Here is a 22105-nt window from a genome sequence, read left to right on the forward strand (position 1 = left end):
TGAGTCCATATGACTTTGAGCTGCATGAAGAAGTACTTTTAAAAATATCTGTCCTGAAGCTTTAGACGTTCTCTAGGCCATGCATAATTATATGAATGTCTACCATGTCACCTCTTACCTTTTCTATAATCAAGTAAGTCCCAAATGTTGCAAACTTTTCTCATAGGGGACTCACTCTATCCCCACAATCTTTTTGGTTGCCATTTTCTGAACCTTTTCCAACTGCTTTGAGGTGAAATGACCAGAACAGCACACACATTTGGCAGGCAAACATCTTGCAAATGTACTATATTTGGATTATCTATTGTCTTTAGATAAACAGACATTTGACCTCCTCACTGTTTCTTTAAGAGAAGCACAAAGATCTTCACGTATAGTTTTTCAGAAATGCCATTGATCAGAAGTGTGCTTCGGAAGAGAAGCTGTGTGGGGATTGTTTGGAACTCTATGTGAGTACAGTCTTGGATGAGGACAGCTCTTTTGTATATGTAGTTTTGCAAGCCTAATGCTTTGAAGCTGTTCCAATGGGTTAGGGCAAATTCTTTCTTAAATGTTGATTTAATGGCTCCTTTGGCAGCCATGAATGACTGTAGCTTGGTGGCAGAGTGCCTGCTTTGTAGAACGTCCCAAGTCCAGTCTCTGATATCTGCAACTAAATGGATCAGACCTTCTTCCAGAGACCCTGGAAAGCCATTGCTAGCTGGAGTAGCCATTACAGAACTAGATGGATGAATTTTATTATGACCTAATCTAAAAAACGGATTTCCATATTTCTAAGTCTATACTTTTGGAAATGAATGGACAATACTGGTAATGTGAATTTGAAGGCCCTTTGGGGTGAAATGGTATGGTAAAAATGAAGTTTAAGTCAACTGTTTCTTATCCTCTTTAAATACAGGGTGCATGAAACTGAAGAAGAAGAAGAAGAAGAAGAAGAAGAAGAAGAAGAGGAGGAGTTTGGATTTGATATCCCGCCTTTCACTCCCTTTAAGGAGTCTCAAAGCGGCTAACATTCTCCTTTCCCTTCCTCCCCCACAACAAACACTCTGTGAGGTGAGTGGGGCTGAGAGACTTCAGAGAAGTGTGACTGGCCCAAGGTCACCCAGAGCTGCATGTGGAGGAGCGGAGACGCGAACTCGGTTTCCCAGATTATGAGACTACCGCTCTTAACCACTACACCACACTGGCTCTCAAACTGGAACATAGAAAGACTATTGGGGCATTTCTGAGAGGAATGTTGTAATACTGTTATTGAAGTGAGCTAGGCACCCTAATCACAAAGTGGACTGTGAGTGTATTTGAGTTAATGGAGCAATGTTTAACCCCTCATAATGGAATAGGAATACAGGATTTCCTGGGACTGTCTCTAGTCCCCTTCTCATGTTACACTGGTGGTATGGGAGCTGATAGGACACAGCATCATCAGGATAGCATGACCCATGCTAGTGAAAAAGCCCATTTCCCCCAGTGGTAGCAGGGTGACCCTCCTGCTGGAAAGCTAAGGATTCTTGAAATGTTGTTTAAAAATAGCATTAATCATATATACATGGCAGGTGTTTACATTGTGATTTGTTTGTTCCAAAATCCATCTAGAATCTCTGTACCACCATAACTGTATTTAATACATGATATAATAGCACATTAAGTGAAGAGGACTTTCTACAGCACTTTCTTCCTTAGGAGATGGTGTATTTTGTGTGAAATAAAGGTGAAAACAAGAGCCTGAACAGCAGTAGATTTCAGAATATTTTTAGTAAGTGTATTATAGATTGTGTACAACCCCACCCCACACAGTGTCTTTGTCAAACTGGTTCCCTCCCTTTTAGTAACCATAAATGATAATTTTTTGTTCCTTGTCTGTGTTGCCAAATTAGCAAAAAACAAAACAAAGGCCTGCCCTGAAATTTGTCCAGTTAGATGTGGCTCCACAACATTTAAAATTCTGCATTAAACATTTACAATTTTAATAGTTATCACTGAAATGAAATGTAATAGTTACACTTAATACAAAAGATGGACATTTTTACTGCTTTAAATGCTGTTCTTCAAGGAGTTATATCCAGTGACCAGCAGGTAAAACTGACATTGGCTCCCGATTCAATCCTGTAATCTTTCTTGTTTTGCCTTAAAAATGAAAGAGAAAAGAACAATAAGTTCTCATTGAAAGTAAAAGCCCCCTTGAAAGTCACATGGGCTTCTCAGTTATTCCCCTGCAAAAGATTTTTGTTTTAACGTGACTGCATTTATAGCCATTCCCCTGATTTTTGCTAGCAACCCCCTTTCCTTTGCAAATGGGATGAAAGGATCTGCCAATTTCACTTATCTCCATTTCTCATTTTTTTCCATCTTAAATTCAGCCCTCCACATTTGTGCAGCAATTCACAGTATAAAAATGAAAAATCCTCATGAAGATTCATCAACATTCAATGCAAATTTCTCCTAATAAACACATTTTGGGATGTGTTTTTTTACTAATGAACAATTTCCTCTAATATAATTTCCTCTAATATAATGCATTCTGTATGTCATTTTCACTAACATTTGTATGCACATTTCCCCCTAATATATGCATTTTTGAAAATATTGGTTGGTTGGAGAACTGCATAGCAAAATTCATTTGCCCAGGCAGGCGCATTATGTGACCCATGAGAGCAGCAAAACAAGAAGACTGCACAATGGTGATGGGATAAAACCAGGCCAAATCTTTCTTGACAGCAGCAGGCAAGGTAAGGGTTGGCATGACATTGGGTCCAAGGACTCAATAAGCCCTCCCCATTGATGTTAACCCCCCGCTCCTTCACAAAGTGTAACTTTTTTTTGTTGGCAAAGACTGGGGGAACTGGCTGAGGAAAGCTAGTAACAAGGGAGAGGTTAATGAATGTGCTGAAGACCTGAAAGGCATGGGAATGATTCAAAATTTTTGAGTTGGGGGAAAGTTGCATTTCAAGCATAATATATATATATTTATGTGCATTGAAAAGGTGTGGGTTGTTCCTTGAGGTTCCTAAAGGGCTACAAATACTTTGCTGATATGAAAATTCATGACAACACTGTTTTGAGCTGCATTTGCAGAAAAACACTTCCAATTTTCTATATTTTAATATCACTTTCAACATTCTTCATGTAAAATACCGCCCCCTCCCAAATTGCAGAGCAGTGTAAGGTATGTAGTGAAAGAGAAGCTCAGAGTACCTGGGCATTTTTAGCTAGAGAAAAGAAGACAAAGTACGGATATCTTAACAAGTTTCACACACACACACACACACACACACACACACAAACACACACTCATATAGTCTACAACAAGTGTTTTTTTGTGGCTTTTACCTTGTGAAACTATATGATTGTCCTTGTACAGTCAATGTCTTCTTTCTATTGCTGTGTCTTTGAAGACGTTTATTAGAGTAAAACTGACCTGGGGAACACAAAGAAAAACACAGGAAAATAACTGCAGTTCTCAAAGCTGTGCTGGAGCAGCTGCAATACGCGTCCCACCCCCCTTCCAATAAAGGCTAATTCCTGCTTGATTTTAGGATGCAGTTGACTACCGTCTAATGTAGTTCTTGATGGAAGTATTTTGGGGGGGGGGCAGCTCACCATGGCCTTTGACAGGCCTATAGCAAACAAAATGGATAGACTGCAGTACACTTTGCGCCTACTATGAATAATAATCAATAATTAAACATGAGAAGGTAGTTTTACTCATAAAACAACAAGCTCAGAGTTTCTCCGAGTTTTCTCCAGACATTTATTCAACAGTTGTCCACTTTTCTGAGGTGGAGCTGCCTTGTACTTGAGGAACGGTGAGCCCCAGGGAAGAGGCAGCCATGGCCAAGAGTCTGACATGGGTTCCCTCTCCAAAGATAGGAGTAAGAACATCAGGTTGGGCCTGGAAACTGAGGAAGATCTTCGGTGGCTCTCCTGACAATCATGTAGCCGCACCACCCCAATTCTCACAAGTATTGGTGTAGTGACGGAGAGATTGAGCTGTGGACCAGACAGTTGCCAGTTGAAACATAACTTAAGGTGTCATGAACTGACTAGCTGACTTAGGAAAGCCACTAAATCAGGGCTCCCCTTCTCATCCCCACTCCATCTGAAATGTAGAGACATTCATGCTCATTTCCTTTCAGAGTTGTTCCAAGGATATAAGGTATACAGTGTTAAGTTATAGTGCTACATCAAAACCAAGCTTACTGGTAAATAGCATGATGATTGCTACCTCATTGCAAAATCTGAATACATACCAAAAAGTCCAACAATGTTGTTAGAAAAAAGTTCACTATTCTTGAAGTGCAATCCAAGGAAATTAAGAGGGTTCTTCATATAGTAAACTTGTATTGTGATACCATCTGGTCCTGATAGTGAAAGACTCCTTTCCTTTTCAATAAGAAAGCTCAACCTAGGAAGGAAGTGATGCTGTTATTTCTAAATATATACATGTTGAAATAAATGAATAAATATTAATATATAGAAATATATACATTATTACTATAGTATGTCAAATGTTTGTAGAGTTGTGGCACTATATGTATTGTAACAATTCAATATTCCCTGAATTACCTCTTGATCTGCAATCCCAATTTCAAGGTGGCATAATAGGTATTTCTGCATTTGGTTCTTGTTGCATTTCTTATTTTTAAAAAATATTTACACTCTTCTTATGACACAATAGTTACCAGCAACAGGTAAAAATTATTACAATCAGAATAGAAATTGAACACCATGGAAAAAGCAATATAAGACTGTATTAGAGTGAGAGGCTTAAACATTGAAAGACAAAGTCATCATTAGGGAAAGCTTAGAAAACTAAAAAAAAATCAAGAGACCATGTAAAAACAACCAAAAAAGGTGTCTTACAAAGATCTTTGAGGAGGAGATTCCACTGATGTGGGGCCACAATTGAAAAGATTCTGTCTCAGGCGGCTACCATCTTGCTTTAGCACGTTTATAGGGTTCCTGCAAATAACTTGACCCTAAACTATTTAGGGCTTTACATTTAAAGGCAAAATCAGCTCCTGAAATTGAAATCATTTGATTTTGATTAGGACACTCTCCAGACACCAATTCAGGGTTCCACTGTCTTCCTAAGATTAGCTTCAGTTGTTTCGCATTGGTGTTAAAAAGTATGGGGGGCAAGATATAATCTCATGATTGGTGTCACTGTAACTCTATGCCCCCAACACCCCCTCCAGTAAGGCTGTCCAAAACGGCACCACTGCCAATTGTATCTGGATGCTGTGACATCCAAGCCACGAAATAAACCAGAACAAAGCTCAGTGGGCACAATTCACTGAAACATTTCAGCTTGAGATACTGAGTAAATTTCATTATTTTCTAGCCAACTAACTGCTTCTCGCCAGTCTAAGCTAACATATATTATGAAGCACCTACCTCAGTTCATAGGAAATTAAAATGCTTTGTTCAAAGAGAAAACCAATATTTTTTAAAGTCCCAAAATGAGGGAATCCACTGAATTTCACATTAATGCTGTTATTTGGATGCATGAACAGTTCGGCTTGCACTTTGAAAAATTATGTAAGTTTAGGAGTTCAAGAATGTAAAAGTAGCATTAGGTATAGCCTCAAAGTCAAACCAACCAACACTGGAAAGAAACTGAAAATATCAAATTTTACCCTCTAGTTGTTAAAGATGCATTCTTTGTCCATGGGAAAGAGCTCACATTGCCCTGATCATTCAGTATAATTTCTCCCATTGACACGTTGATTTGCACATTGGGTGTCTGATAGATTACATTGAACTCCACAAACTTTCTGTTTTCTCCAAGCTTGCCAGTCACTTGGATCCCTGAAAATATAATAGTCAAAATAAATATGAGGATCATACGCAAGAAACATATTGCTGTTTACTAAGCAGCAATTTAATATAAATAAAACTGTGATATAAGCTCAAGAGCAACAAATTCCATGTGTTACCAGCACTTCTTGTCACCTTTTTTGAATGCCTCCTGAAATCACACAATTGGCCAGAATTGCAAGAGCTACAGCTAGAACCAGATGACACAACTAGCCTATATTTGTTGGTTAGTATTGACAAATGTACATAACATGTACATAAGACATGTGATGACAGATAGAGAGAAGATACAGGCAGGTATAAAAGAAGTAAACTCTGAAATTGGACCCTCAACCTTTAAAACAAATAGTACTGATTAAGTACTATGTTGGCCTATGGACCATGAAATAATAACAATAAATAACAATATTAAAAAGTGAGACATGTGGTTCAATGTTGCAGGAAGGATTTCTACAATAAATATGTGAAACACTTTGAACTGGAATGAGACATGTAAAACCACGTATTCTGACTAATGCATGATATTAGCAACAGAAAACCATGTCACAACATTTTTCAGTGTAAGCTCTACAAGACCAATAGTGTTGAGAATTCCCTGGTCAGTAGTTTTGATGTATTTCATTGTCAAATAAAATGCACTCACACAGATTTCTGGAAACAACCAAAATGCTTGACATGAAAGTTGGGGAGTTGACAGCAGCTTACATTAGAAGGCTTACCTTTGTCTGCATCAGTTAGCAGGATTATGGGTGTTTGCAACTGTCCATTGATATTTAAACAAATGGGATTTTTTTCATGAGTCAGTTGAAGAATGAAACTTGGATACTCATTAACAGTGTCTGGGAGAGACTGAATGTTGCCTAGGAATCAGTAGAAACCAAAAAATATTGTCATTTTTAATAGTGCAATTTGTGAGTTTGGACCTGCCTTGCCAAACTTTCAGTGAAGTCATGTCAAAGCTACATTTGGGTCTTCCATACTGATTCCAAATGGTGGCTGGTGGCCCAAAGTCATCCTGCTCATATATGACAAAGCCCTCGTAGAGTGGACTTAAAATTAAGCGATAGAGACAGGACAAGCACTAAGGAAGGTGACACCTTGAGTTTTCTCAATTCCCAAATCACACATGCTACATATTACACACACACTCTTAACAAACCTGAAAAGGTTGTCTGTGGGGGTTTTTTTATATAAAAAAGAACAGCAACCTCAGAAGGCTGCGAATTTAGGAAGAGAGGAGCTGCTTTATACTGAGTCAGGCCATTGATCTATCTGTCTCAGGACTGTCTACACTGACTGCAGATGTTCTCCAGGGTTCCAGGCAGAAGTCCTTCCAAGCCCCACCTGGGGATGCTGGGGGATTGAATTTGTTCTGAGGAGTGGCCTGGGTGCTGCTTAACCTGTTCCTCACCAAACATTTCCCCACTTAGTCTTGTAGGCTGCTCCTCTCCACCTTACCAATGGGATTCCAAATACATGTACCCATATCTGAAACACCTCATGGAGGGGAAAATATATTAATAGAGAATAAGTGTGAATTACTCACCAGGGTGACTCCCCAGCAACGTGTATGAATAATCTAAATAACCCAAAAATATATAAATTGTTAATTTTCTGCTGTTATACTACATAGGTATATACATAGGTAGATCAACCTTCCATAACCTGGTGTCCTCCAGAGATTTTGGACTATGATTCCCATCATGTCTCATCACTGGTCATATGGACTGGGGTTGTGTTTTTTTTTTTTTCTTTCTTATTTTTTATTTAACAGGATTCGTATTTTTTATTTAGCAGGATTCTTATTTTTTATTTAACATGTCCCACTTAAGGTATAGGGACACATTGCTACCCCTAAAAATTTGTCCTAATATATTTTTTAAATCACAATCACTATGCAGCAAACAATACTGCCAAGTGGCTTTTAAATACTGTATATCAATTGCCAACTACATTTGGCTGAAAGATTCATCTAGGAGAAATGCCACTTGATGTCCCTGAAACAGGGCAAAATCTGCCAGGCAAAAACACTCAGAAAGTGAACACTGGCAGCTTCATGCATATTTATTCTCAAGGGGAAAAAAATAAGCATTCCTCCTTTCCCAAGAACACTGAACTTAACATTTTGTGGGTGTCATGCAATTTCACACTGACAACATTGCACAACTAAAGCATATTTGATGCTCTTGCACACAGAGAGAGACTTTTTGCAGTAAAGAATGTGGCAGGAAAAAGCACTGGAAATTGTGAGATAACAAATTTTTGATGCAGCACTGTACAACCTCCCTGCAAACAAATCAGAGTAAATCTTAAACCAGAGCCATTATATAACTTCCCTGAAAACATTCTGCAAACAAATGAGGATGAATGCTCAATAACTTATCACCTGGAAGCAACGCTAAGCCAATTATAAAGCAGCTATTCACAATCCCTTACCCATGAAGGGAAAGCAAAAACCTGGAAGCTCTAGTTGGGAGCAAGGACCTCAGGACCCCATACAGAGACCCTCCCCACTTGCAATCCTTCCCAAGGCTATCTCTGCCTCAAGTTGCGACTAAGAAAATTACACAAAAACCAAAGTCTCACAAAACTGATTAATGATAGAATCATAGAGTTGGAAGGGACCCCAAGGGTCATCTAGTCCAACTCTCTGCAATGCAGGAATCAAACTCACCATCATGAGATTAAGAAAGAGAAAAGGGATTATCAAATTAGTAGTAGTTTTCCTCTGCCTCGCATACCCAGCTGTAGGGAGCAGGGAGAAGAAAATGGTGAGTGTAGCACTCCTCCAAGAAAACAAAAAAACAAATAATCTTTAATTCTTAAATATTGTGCATTGAGTGTGCTAAGAGTGTATACTCCATTGATTTGAGAGGAAAGGTCCAATTCTTTGCAATCACCAAATTACAAGAACACTAATGTTGTCCTGTCTGCATACTTGGGGCCAAACCCATAGCACTGGCACAGAGAGTCCTGTACTTAAAAGTAGGAGGCAGGCCCAACCATCTGTGGAAACAGAAAGCTGTAATTTTTACGTCCATTATAATATGCCACCATTGGCTCCCAGGGACCAACTATTTTACAATGGCTGCAGAAGAAGGAACACAGAGGGCAAGATAAGCCTAAACCATACAAGAATGTGATGGAGCATTACCGGTATCTTGAATATCGGGTAGAAGATATTGTGGATGGAGATCGAAACAGTTACCTTTTTGTGCTGACCAAGATGTTCTTACTGAAAAAGAAGGAAGTGTTTCAATATGCGTATGTATGGAAGCAAAGCACATTGTACCCTAATACAATTTGTGTCCATACTATCCCTGACATAAATATAATCCTTCTAGTTCCCTCCCCTCCTTTTTCCAACTGCACACATTGTGTGTCCAACTTCACATGGCTGTGTCCAATGGCACACGAAGAGAAACCCTCCTTCTGGCTCCGCATCTCCAGAGAGAAACAGAGCCACTCTAACCCCATATGACTTCAGCATTGCTGTTGGCGGATTTTTAGTGACTCTGCAACTTCTGTACAGGAGAGAGATAAGTGCCTCAATTCTCAACACTCCAGAAAACAGACTGTGGAGCTGTAGCAGTAAATTCGTGAAGATTTCATACCATAACTCCCGGAGTTGTCAAGAGGATCGCTACCTCCTACGATTCTAGAAGCTTTCTTCATGCCTATGAGAGAGTCTCATGGTTAGATCATTTTTCTCACAGTATAGAAATTCTTAGGAATAAGTTACTGGTATTTAATTGTTGAATCAGATTACATACCAAACATTCGATCTGCAGCAGTGTTTAGATTCTCATTATCTGGTCAAAGAAACAAAGACAGCTTCAATGGACTGTAAGCTCCATCTCAATTTTTATTTCTCCTGTGTTTGCCCCTACTGAATTATGCCATAGCCTTTTGGTGCTATTGGGAAGTAATGTGTGCTAATCTGTCACCTTTCTCGATTGACCTTTTTGAGAAAACTATTTCACAACAATAGTACGATTTCACAGTTTTGGGGTACCTAAATTGCTCAGTGGAAACCCAAAAAGATATGTCACCAACGTTCTTCATACTCATTGTAGATCCATAAAAATCAATAGACTTAAGTTACTTATTACTGAAGTTATTGGATTTTAATGGGTCTCAGTATGACTTAACAGACAATCACTCACCAAATTCTATTGCTGAAAACCACAAACCAGATCAGGAATAATGCCAAAGAGTCTGCCTATTATATCATTCTAAGCATTTCACACTATTTTCTATTGTCAGACCAAGGGAAGTAATAAAGGTAAAGGGACCCCTGACCATTAGGTCCAGTTGTGACCATCTTTGGGGTTGCAGCGCTCATCTCGCTTTATTGGCCGAGGGAGCCGGCGTACAGCTTCCGGGTCATGTGGCCAGCATGACTAAGCCGCTTCTGGCGAACCAGAGCAGCGCACAGAAAAGCCCTTTACCTTCCCACCTTCCCACCGGAGCAGTACCTATTTATCTACTTGCACTTTGACGTGCTTTTTGATCTGCTAGGTTGGCAGGAGCAGGGACTGAGCAATGGGAGCTCACCCCGTCGTGGGGATTCAAACCGCCGACCTTCCGATCGGCAAGTCCTAGGCTCTGTGGTTTAACCCACAGCGCCACCTGCGTCCCCAAGGGGAAGTAATAGTCTTACTCTATTCTGCCTTGGTCAGACCACACCTGGAGTCCTGTGTCCAGTTCTGGGCATCACAGTTTAAGAAGGATATTGGCAAGCTGGAACATGTGCAGAGGAGGGTAACCAAGATGATCAAGGGTCTGGCCACCAAGCCTTATGAGAAATGATTGAGGGTATTGGGTGTTAAGACGGGAGAAGAGAAGACTAAGAGGTGATTTGACAGCCATTTTCAACTATCTGAAGGGCTGTCACGTGGAAGATGGAGCAAGCTTGTTTTCTGCAGCTCCAGAAACCAATGAACCAATGGATTCAAATGACAATAAAGGAGATTCCAAATAAACATCAGGAAGAATTTCTGACAGAAGTGGAATGGACTCCCTTGGAAAGTGGTTGACTTTCCTTCATTGGAAGTTTTTAAACATAGGTTAGATGTTTTGCTTTCTTTGTGCTTTCTGGCATCCCTTCCAACTCTACAGTTCTATGATTCTATGAAAGGTATATTCAGCACCAGTAAGATACCAGTGCTATCACATCAGTGACTTCACCTTTCTTCACATTATCCTTGTCTCAATAGTTATCCTTCTATCTGACTGTTTTATCACTCTCCCAACACACCCACATAAACAGAGCTCTCAACTCATTCTTCTAGCACTGAACTCAAGATTCAAAAGATAAATGCATGTGCAAACTGTTTTAAACACTTCAGTTTGACATGGGAGCAATTTGTTCTGATTTACCTGCCTCTGTAGGCTTGTTTGCCACCTCTTGAGCATCAGGTTTGGTGACCACCATGGAAGTGAGGGGAGTAACAAATCCAAAGTTCAAGGAGATGTTCAAAACTTGAGCTTCCAGGTTTTCCTGCTGTTTTCCATCAGCTGAAGCACTAGGATATAGAGGCAAAATCTGCACTGTCTGATTGCTACACGTGATGCAGTGAAACAAAATACAGAGACTTACGTATACGCATTGGGTTTTATGTTAGGAATGCTGGCTTGTATCCAACTAGATAACTGCACACACAGAACAACACCCACATTTATACAGTCATGGCTTCTCCCAAAGAATTCTGTGAATGTAATTTTCCTCACAATTCCAAGAAGCTATAACAAACTATATTCCTGGGATTCTGTTGAGGAACCTATGAGCCTTAAATATATATTTACATTAGTATTAGGATAACAATATCAAATATATAAAAGAATGTATGGGTTAGAGTATTTTTGTAAATATTCATATAATTCCCCCCCCTCCTTTACACAGTTGTGTGTTCTTTGTTCTTTTTTCCCTTTTCGCACCACTTTATTGCTTTGTAGTTGAAAGAATTTCAATAAAATATCAATTTTTAATATATGGTGTGGATGTGACTGTAAAAATGAAAGCCAAGGGATTATCAGCATGAGCCTAGATCTTGCAGAAGGAAGCGTTTCTCAAGTCACTAAGCAACTATTACTCACTTTACATTGTGTTATGAGTTGCGAGGGAGTAGGCTGTATGCCAAGACCCTTCTAATCCCTGGATCCAGCAAGTGTTAAAAATGAATCAAGGATTCAAATTCCTGGAATAGCCAGGCTAGCTTCCTGGTGAGGTCATGGACTGTTAAGGTAACAAAAGAAGTGGATATGTGCCAGATAGCAAATGGGTGCCCCCCCAACTTGCTGGTAGTTAGAAAGATAAAGGCCATGGTTGGGAGTTAAGTTATGGGAGCTAGAATCTGGAAGCAAAGCTGTGGGCCGGGTAGCCAGAGAGAGAGAGAGCCATGCCTGATTTCTGTTGGGATCCAAGGTTGTGGCTATAGGAGAAGAATAATCCTCTTGAGGAGTTAATGCTGTGAACCCCTCCATCAGAGGCTGTGTTTGTATGTATGTGTAAATAAACCATATACAGTCATACCTTGGATCCTGAACGCTTCTGTAGCTGAATGTTTTGGCTCCCAAACGCTGCAAGCCCAGAAGTGAGTGTTCTGGTTTGCGACGTTCTTTGGAACCTGAACATCTGACGTGGCGTTCGATTGAGTTCAGGATGCTCCTGCAGCCAACTGGAAGCTGTACTTTGGTTGTTGAACGTTTTCAGAAGTCGAACAGATTTCTGGAACTGATTCCATTTGACAACCAAGGTATGACTGTATCATAAAGACACCACAGTCTCATTCCGAGGGAAGCATGAACCCTAGATAAGCACACAGAACCCCTGTAATCTCACACTGCTTAGAGATTGGGGTAGTTTGCCACACTATTATTAGCTTACGATTTTTCTAGTAGCTGTTGAATTGTCAAGTAGGCCCATAATCTCTCAATGAAATTTCCGAAGATGTATTTCTGATGCTGAAATACTTGCTCCTTTTCTCTTATATTTGCCTCTTCTTTAAGAGTAAGTTCACTGGCATGCTGGAAAACGAGCGGAGAGTGCAAGTTATTCAAAGTAACACTCAGTCTGAATACAGTGGTACCTTGGGTTACATACGCTTCAGGTTACATACGCTTCAGGTTACAGACTCCGCTAACCCAGAAATAGTACCTTGGGTTAAGAACTTTGCTTCAGGATGAGAACAGAAATCGTGCTACAGCGGCGCAGCAGCAGCAGGAGGCCCCATTAGCTAAAGTGGTGCTTCAGGTTAAGAACAGTTTCAGGTTAAGAACGGACCTCTGGAACGAATTAGGTACTTAACCCAAGGTACCACTGTATAAGCAACAAATACTGTTTTCTACACAAACTGATGTTAGAGGGGAAAACCTATTTAAGCAAACTTTTAAAACTGGAGGGGAGAGAGAAGAGTAGGCATCTATTGCATTCTAAATGAACAAATGATGAATAAAACAATAGAAAGAAGACAATTGTGAGCTCATGTTTTTGTGGAGAGGCTGGGATTCAAGGGTGCATGACTGCAGTGTCCCCCTCATGCTGCTCTCCCCGAGGGGTCTTGCAAAGCAGTTCAGGGCTGGCTCAGGGAAGGGGGCTGGAGCAGCCCCTCCCCAATGTGCCTGGAGTGATTGCCCCATCAACCCCCTCCCTGCTACGCCCCTGGTTGCATATCTTTAGGCGCCAGGCAAAAATGTTTCTTTTCAACAGGCATTCGGCTGATTAACCTTCTATGGCTTCTTAAATGTGTTTGTGGGATGGAGCGTCAATGGTTTGTTTTTATATCTGTTTTATTATGTATTTTGTATTCTCATTTCGTATTTTTCTATTGTGAGCTTCCCTGGGATATTTGGATGAAGGATTTTTTCCTTTAAAGAATTTCAAATACTTTAAAAAAACATAAAAGGAAAAGAATAGAGCAGGGGTAGCCAACTCCTAAGAGAATCAGGTTCAGGTCAAAGTTGTTGAGCTTTTTTTTAGGGTAGCCAAAATTGTTGATGAGCTTCTTTGAGGGGACATACCTGACACAGAGTTTTTAGTTTCAAAGCAGGATATATCACAGAATGTTGGGGACCCAACATTGTATGCAGCCCAAAGTTGTTCATACAAAAGAAGCCATTTCCCCCCCCCCCTGTACTTACTCCTTTAGCCTTAATTTCCACAGGAAGATCATCAACGTCATTGCCGAGCTTTCCAGCTACAACAATTTCAGAGCCATCAAAGAGCAGCTTGAAATTATTCTGAGTTATTTCCAGTACGGCATTGTCTGGGTACTTCATTTCAATCTCTTTCAGGATAGGCGTAGCTACCTCATGATAAAAGCCCTTGAATGAGACAGACAGAAAAGGTAACCACAGGAACAAATCCCATTGGCAAAAGCCTGCACAAATGCTTCTGTTAATGCAATGAGACTCTCCCCCACTCTCCTTCCTCCGTGTGCCCCCACACCCTCCAAAATTGGCTCTGGGGTGCTCAGGAGAGCCCCCAGAACAGCATGCATAGGAAACAGAAAGGGGAAGGCTCCGTGTTGACGGAACGTTTTCCATAGCACAACAAGGGACGCAGTGGCGCCATGGTCTAAACCACTGAGCCTCTTGGGCTTGCCAATCAGAAGGTTGGCGGTTCAAATCCCTGCAACAGGGTGAGCTCCCATTGCTCTGTCCCAGCTCCTGCCAACCTAGCAGTTCAAAAGCACACCGTTGCAAGTAGATAAATAGGTACCGCTCCAGTGGGAAGGTAAACAGTGTTTTCGTGCGCTCGAGTTTCTGTCATGGTGCTCTGTTGTGCCAGAAGCGGTTTAGTCATGCTGGCCGCATGACCTGGAAAGCTGTCTGTGGACAAACGCCAGCTACCTCGGCCTGAAAGTGAGATGAGCGCTGTTCCCCATAGTCGCCTCTGACTGGACTTAACTATCCAGGGGTCCTTTACCTACCTTTTAACTTATAGCACAACACTGAATTCCTTTCCATAGAGAAATATTTTGGCCTACCTGAAGACAGTTTTGAGATTCTTCATTTAAAACATATGTATATGTTTTGATTGTTGTTTCTCCCCTACCTGGAGCTGCAAGGCTGCATCTGAGTCCTCATATATACGGCGAGCCACTCCCCCATTTTCTAAAGCCATCTTCTCCAAAAATGTGTAGCTGACGTCAAATCCAAAGCCAAGGCAGTAGAGGAAGTACTTCCCCTCATTAGCTTCCCGTATGTTTCTTTGAATCCTATCAATGTTTGTTTCACCTGTCATATATGGGTATAAAATGTGAACACACCCCAGCCACTGATAAAATAATTAAATATGCTGCATTTTGAAAGAAACAAGCAGATGTTGGGAGTATAAAAAACATTAATGAGTTTACAAACACCCACTGACTTTTCAATTAAAGAAAAAACTTTCAGAAGCAAATATTGGATATCTGTGTTCAACTATAATACATATTTCTTCTGTACCAAGAACAATGTTTTGTATTTAGGACTTCCTGTTTCTTATTGAGAAACTGCAGGAGTACTATATTGTAGCCAGATAAAGGCTATATTGTTTTTCCCCCCTCTGGCAGTCATACAATCTAGTGAGTCCGAAGTAAATGAAGGTGTGAAAGAGAGTTATAAAACATGAGGAAATCTTGTAGACTTATACAGCAAGCTGATGTCTGGAGGATATTCTGTGTTCCCACTTAGGCTGTAACTGCTTGAAGAAAGTTCTGCTGAGGATCAGTCTGTGTGTGATTCTTCAGCTCCTCTCTGTTTAGCATCCTCCTCCCTCTGTTTAGACTTTTTTGCTTATTTGATTATCTCTTTGTCAATTGCATGGATATGTTGAATGTTTAAGGGGCTTGTAAAAACCAAATCCAAAGATATTGGGAGAATCTTTACTGGAAGGTTTGAAAATGCCAATTGTTGAAGAGAAAGAGAAGTAGGAGCTTGAAAAGGGGGTCACACACACACAGAGAAAATGTCTAATTAAAGTAATCGTTGATAAGTATGCATTAAAAATAAAAAATATAAATGAAAATAATAGCAGAATGTGTGGCTTTGCTGTTTCTAACTCACCAGTAGTAGGTTGACCGTCTGTCAGCAAAATTATCATGGAAATGCTTTGGTCTGGCAATAGCTCAGCTGTGGTGTCTTTGTCCAGTGAGTGTATTGCCTTCTGAAGAGCACCATTAATATCTGTTGCTGTAATGGGAAAGAAAACAGGTCAGTGGATTTGACCAGAGATTTATATTGTTCTTCAGAGATCTAGTGAGGAGGCTTCAAAGGTATGGAGGGAGAGAGACGGTCAGGGCCATCCCAACAGTTAGACAGTCTTGAAAAGGCAGCCAGTTAATGGTTATTTCATTTCTTATTTGCAATATTGTGAAATCCAGTCCATGAGTTTTGAACATACAAAGAAGACAAACACTAAAGAAATAAATGCAAAGTTACTGAAATCACTGGGTACAGTCAATAGTTTCACAACTGAATTAAGAGAAACAGGCAAATTAATTTCATTCAATCTTAATGTTGCTGTTAAATAAATAAATAAAGGCTTTATTTTCACCCAGCCCATGTTTTATGTGTGTTCCAGTTTGCCAAGGTCTGGCAGAGTTTTAACCCAGGCCTTAGAAAAATGCTCTAGAAACTAGGCGCTAGGGTGGATAATGCTATAGATTTCTGATGGGCCTTTTCTCATGCCTAAGGGTTGTTTGAGTTCTCAATAAAGTGCTTTGGCATGTCTTGCATTATTACTGCAATGTTTAATTGCTGGGGTGGGAGGAGAGGCCCTTGTGGGATATTCTATTTCTTGTGCCAAAATATCTTGACTTGGCACCTTGGTGGGCATTTGCTCCTGCATCGAAGGCAAGATGTTGCCCTGGGGATATGGGGAAAGAAAGCAAAAAGACCTAGACTAGTAGAAATCTAGGGCTTAAAGAAAAGAAAATAGCACTAAGTCCACAAAGAAAAATCAAGAGACAAGCAAGTTTAGACATACAGTATGCAAATGGGAGTTAATACACTGAACAATTATAGAGGAGGAATATGGTCATATTTCTGAGCATAAAAAATAAGAAGCTGTTGAATGAAAAACCGAACACCTGAGAATTAGGTATGGACTTTTAAAATATACTGCAGTGAGCATTTCTGATTAAAACTCTGCTGAAAAACTTGACAAGTCTGTTCAGTTGACAAACTTACATCCTCCAGCAGAAATGGTCTCAACATGTTGTTTAGCCCGTTCCACGTTGTCCTCTGTAGCTTGCAACAAAGATGAAGTTCATAACCTCACAGTTCCACTAAAGAGAACTAAGCTAAAGTAATCTTCAGGATTAAGGTCTTCCAAAATCTTTTTCATTGCCTCTTTTGTCTATAAAAAAGTAATAAAGCAATGCAATTTCCAGTCACAGAATCAGAAACTTAACATTAGACTTATATTTAAATAAATATTTCTGCAGAGTATGGGTCTAGCAGCCTAATCCTTGGCATGTCTGCTCATATAGAAGTCCCCCTGTGTTTAGTGGAACTTATTCCCCAGTAAGTGGACACAGAACTGCAGCCAAACAACTATGTATTTTTCTTCCCCCCCCCCCCGCCCAATATGGAAGTGGTTTTGTGCAGAAAAAATGTAGCCCATGAAGCAGGTTGAAGGACCCTGCATGTGGAAGTTGCTGTGGGCAAGGTGTGTCCCAGAACAACTGCTTTGGTCTGTGTTGTAACTGATTTGGTTCCCATTTTAAATTTCATCCTAGGCCATTAACATCCCTCTTTAATATCATTTGCTAAGGTCTAGAAAAAAAAGTCAAGACAAGGGACTATGTCCTCTTTAAACAGCATGCTTGTAGCCTTCTCTTCAGTAAATTGACTTGACAGAAAGCAATTTATCCGGGAAGTTTACTTGATGAGGTGGTACTGTGTGGCTGGTTTCAGACTGTAGTAGAATTTACATGCTCTGCTGCTGGTCTTCTAAAGTAAATTCAGTCAAGAGAAGGTGTGGCAATGTGTCGTTACACATCATGCACTGCTGTACCTCTCTTGCCCCTTGAGATTCCTCCCAGAAAGGCAATTCTAGGGTTGTAGCAATAGGGGTGATGCATCTCCAGTGCTTTATGCACACACAGACCCAACTGATTTCCAGAATGTGGCCTAGCTTTTCCTGGGAGATGCTTGAGGTGCTACAAAAGCCAGAAAAACCTATTGTACCAATGAGAGAACAACGGAATGTGTGGACCCTGGGAATTGGCAGTCCTACAATACTGCTTTCCTTACTTTAAAGGCTATCTTGCATAAACAGCCAAGGAGGCAGTGGGCTTGAAAAATAGGACAGGGACTAAGTCCAAACTACTGTAAATGAGCAAGGCTCTAAGGAGCTAAAACACTTGTTCTTATGTGCCTCAGCTCTCAAATCTCAAAGAGAGGAGCAGTTTGGTCCTGCTGTGGGATAGCAGACTCCATAAAGATTCATTGTGACTGTCAAAGAGATACTGCTATTGTCACTGGTAATTAACATACCGTTGGCGTAGCATGGCACAAACACTAGAACATTTTCTATTTGGAAAAACATTACCTGCCGTATTTTCTTCCCACTCATAGATCCACTCGTGTCTATGACAAAGACCACGTTTTTGGGAAATGCTGGCATTTGACTGGGTGCAAAATAATGCACAAAATATCCATTAACAATCTGAAAACAAAGTGAGTGGTATTAAGGTATTACACATTCATATCACAACACAGCAGTGTATAAAATAAGTCAAACTATGGAACTTGCTCACACTGGTAGCTGTGATGGCCACCACCTTGGATGCTTTTAAAAGAGGATTTAAATTCATAGACAAATTCATAGAGGATAAGTCTATTGATGGCCACAATGGCTATTTTCTGCCTTCACAGCTTCTGAATGCCAGAAACCACAGGAGGGAAGTGTGTTCTTCTGCTCGAATCCTGCTTCCTGGTTTCCCATAGGCCAATGTGAGAACAGAAAGCTAGGCTACATGGGCCATTGGCTTGCTCCACCAGGTTTTTTTTATGCTCTTGCTTTCTTATGACCACATGTCAATTCAACTATATCATGCACACAAAAACCCACTGTATGAGCAGTACAACCAACCCTTTAAATGTAGGCTAATCCAGCCTCATATAACTAGCATGCTTGAATCTAATTAATGCATGAAGGGGTTAAGGTCATAGAGTAACCTGTCCCAGCAGGTTTAGCCTATATAACTTCCCCTCACCCTGGTAGGAAATAGGTAACCAAGCTTTCGTTCCTTCAGTCTACATGTGAACATGGGTGTGTGAGGAGCTTTGAGCTGCAGCCTCTTTTGTTTGAGACAAGTATGGAGTCTGAAACAAAAGTTTTCCTATACCAATAGTTTAGGACAGGCATAGGCAAACTCGGCCCTCCAGATGTTTTTGGCCTACAACTCCCATGATCCCCAGCTAACAGGACCAGTGGTCAGGGATGATGGGAAATGTAGTCCCAAAACATTTGGAGGGCCAAGTGGTTTAGGAGCTTTTAGCATTTTGTAAACAAGCTACATTTTGCTGCCTCTGCAACTTTTCTGAATGCTTTATAGTATAGTTTGTAAGTACAGTGGTACCTTGGGTTAAGAACTTAATTTGTTCTGGAGGTTCGTTCTTAACCTGAAACTGTTCTTAACCTGAGGTACCACTAATGGGGCCTCCCGTTGCCGCTGTGCCGCCGCCGCACGATTTCTGTTCTCATCATGAAGCAAAGTTCTTAACCCGAGGTACTATTTCTGGGTTCGCGGAGTCTGTAACTTGAAGCATCTGTAACCCGAAGCGTATGTAACCTGAAGCATCTGTAACCCGAGGTACCGCTGTAAACCATTTTTATAATTTACCAGATGTGGTCTTTTTCTATGCCAGGGGAAGTGGAAAAATTTGGAAGGCCATTTTAAAGGGAGACTTTTTGGAATTCGCTGAAAATGGCACATTTTAAGGATTTACATCCGATATTTTTACACTTTGCTTTGCTGCATGTTTTGCCATGTTAAATCTCTGCTGGAGTTCTCCCTTGCCCCAAACTTGGATCTTGACTTCTAGAAATTTTTGAGCAGATGAACTGAAGACAAAGCAATAAGCAGTGGAAACCTACATAGGTCTACTGAAAAGTAAGTCCCATTGAGTTCAACAGGGCTTTCTCCCAGGTCAGTGAGCATAGGATTGCAGCTTAAACCAGCCTTTTAGATAAACACACCTGCTTTACTGGTATGTCAACAGGGTTTGTGTTCCTAGAGACAAAATATTTGTCTTTTAAACTGAGATTAGAGACCCTTTGCCTTTGCAGTTAGTTTTCTGTGGTGAAATTACTGTAGGGATGTCCTTAGACTACATGAAGACTAGGAAAATGAGAAGCCAACAACTGTTTGTCTAAAGGAAGTTGCTGTTCTCTTTCTTACTAAAGAACCTAGAAAACTGACTGGAATATCTAAATTTCAGGAAGAAGATTATGCTACAATTCAGTTCTGGTTCTTTTTCAAACAAAGGTTTAGGGGTTGCTGCCTGAAACTAAGATTATACAATTTGTAAATAGGCCTTTTCCTATGCCCCCCACCTTGAATTTAGCTAAGTGATGCCTATTACTCTGAATTCTCAGTAATTTTTTACCTGTATATCACCTGCAGTCTCACTCCTTTTAACATCATAACGTATGAGAAAATCTCCATCGAGCAGTGTGTCATCCACTCCAGGGGTTTTTCTTTGTTGATCTATGGTTGGTTTAAATGAAATGTGGGCCTAAATAAGAGCCACAAAAGCAAACAATCAGTCAAGCTAGAATAGGAGGGCTGGTGATTTTTCTTTTTTTTACAAAGCATGCTAAGTCTTGTAGTCCCTATAATGCATACCTTTGTCTCATTCTGCACCTTTGTTAGAGCATTGTTCAGTTCATTGGTGATGAAAGTGCTCTCAGTTTCCAATGCACTTATACCTTGTGGTTCAAATATGTGGGTGTCAATCTGAAGAAAATAAAAAGATGCTTCAGAGTCATAACCTTCAGCTACAACATGGGGCCAGCAATTGGTGTCATTTATAGAAAGAGCCTCTTCCAAGAATTTACCTGAAAGTGTTTAACAAGTTGTTTGGGCTTGACCTTGATCAGCAGTTCGTACTTTCCCAGCTTTCGCTTTAGAAGTTCCTCGTATGTGAGTTCAAAGTTAACTTTGGCAGCAGCTGCAACATTGACTGAAACACGAAACTGTTCTAGTTTTCTTCCAGTTGATCTGAAGGGAAATGAGGAATTTAGGCTTTATGCAAGAATTTGGCAGCTCATGCTCAAGTTTGTCTGGGAAATGAACTCTTGAGTGATATTAAGTTGTGCCCATCCACTAGCAGAATGGACTTCCGTGTGCCACGAGATGTTTCCTTCATCTCCTTCCCCTGCAGATGCTGTTTGTGTCCCACAAATCTTTTCCAGAAGATATGGGGACACTCAAGAACAGATTTGGAAGGCAAAGGGGCCTGCAAGGGGGAGAAGAAGAATGAGATGTCCCACTACATGAGTAGAAGTCAACTCATGTGATACTGGACTTTCCTTTCATTTCCAGGCATATGAACTTATGAATACACAGTGGAAGTGAGGAACAGGTTTAAGGATTTAGATTTGGTGGACAAAGTGCCTGAAGAACTATGGATGGAGGCTCGTAACATTATACAGGAGGCAGCAACAAAAACCATCCCAATGAAAAGGAAATGCCAGAAAGCAAAGTGACTGTCCAACGAGGCCTTACAAATAGCAGGGGAGAGAAGGCAAGCAAAATGCAAGGGAGATAGTGAAAGATACAGGAAATTGAGTGCAGATTTCCAAAAAAGAGCAAGGAGAGACAAGAAGGCCTTCTTAAACGAGCAATGCAAAGAAATAGAGGAAAACAATAGAAGGGGGAAAACCAGAGATCTGTTCAAGAAAATTGGAGATATGAAAGATTACCATAATAAAGGACAAAAGTGGTAAGGACCTAACAGAAGCAGAAGACATCAAGAAGAGGTGGCAAGAATACACAGAGGAATTATACCAGAAAGATATGGATGTCTCGTACACCCCAGGTAGTGTGGTTGCTGACCTTGAGCCAGAAATCCTGGAGAGTGAAGTCAAATGGACCTTAGAAATCATTGCTAATAACAAGGCCAGTGGAAGTGATGATATTCCAGCTGAACTATTTAAAATTTTAAAAGATGATGTTGTTAAGGTGCTACACTCAATATGCCAGCAAATTTGGAAAACTCAGCAGTGGCCAGAGGATTGGAGAAGATCAGTCTACATCCCAATCCCAAAGAAGGGTAGTGCCAAAGAATC

The 22105-nt window shown here is 40.5% G+C and overlaps 1 protein-coding gene across 1 annotated transcript; it reads right to left on the reverse strand.

Moving 5' to 3' along the window:
- Positions 1-1733: 1733 nt before the first annotated feature.
- Positions 1734-21061, reverse strand: LOC308472288 (inter-alpha-trypsin inhibitor heavy chain H4-like; the record flags this gene model as incomplete). The annotated part of the gene is given in 20 exon segments (XM_080996980.1): positions 1734-2124; positions 3328-3415; positions 4248-4402; positions 5637-5808; positions 6537-6677; positions 7364-7396; positions 8972-9052; positions 9432-9494; positions 9591-9629; positions 11200-11345; positions 12707-12846; positions 13960-14142; positions 14876-15057; positions 15868-15993; positions 16993-17071; positions 17075-17161; positions 18359-18475; positions 20422-20550; positions 20661-20771; positions 20873-21061. Coding segments are annotated over 20 exon segments (2340 nt in total), but the record flags the coding sequence as incomplete, so codon positions are not given.
- Between the last annotated feature and the right edge of the window lie 1044 nt (positions 21062-22105).

The sequence above is a fragment of the Podarcis pityusensis genome (genome assembly GCF_964106645.2).
Source record: "Podarcis pityusensis genome assembly, chromosome: 2".
In the NCBI taxonomy this organism is placed as follows: domain Eukaryota; kingdom Metazoa; phylum Chordata; class Lepidosauria; order Squamata; family Lacertidae; genus Podarcis; species Podarcis pityusensis.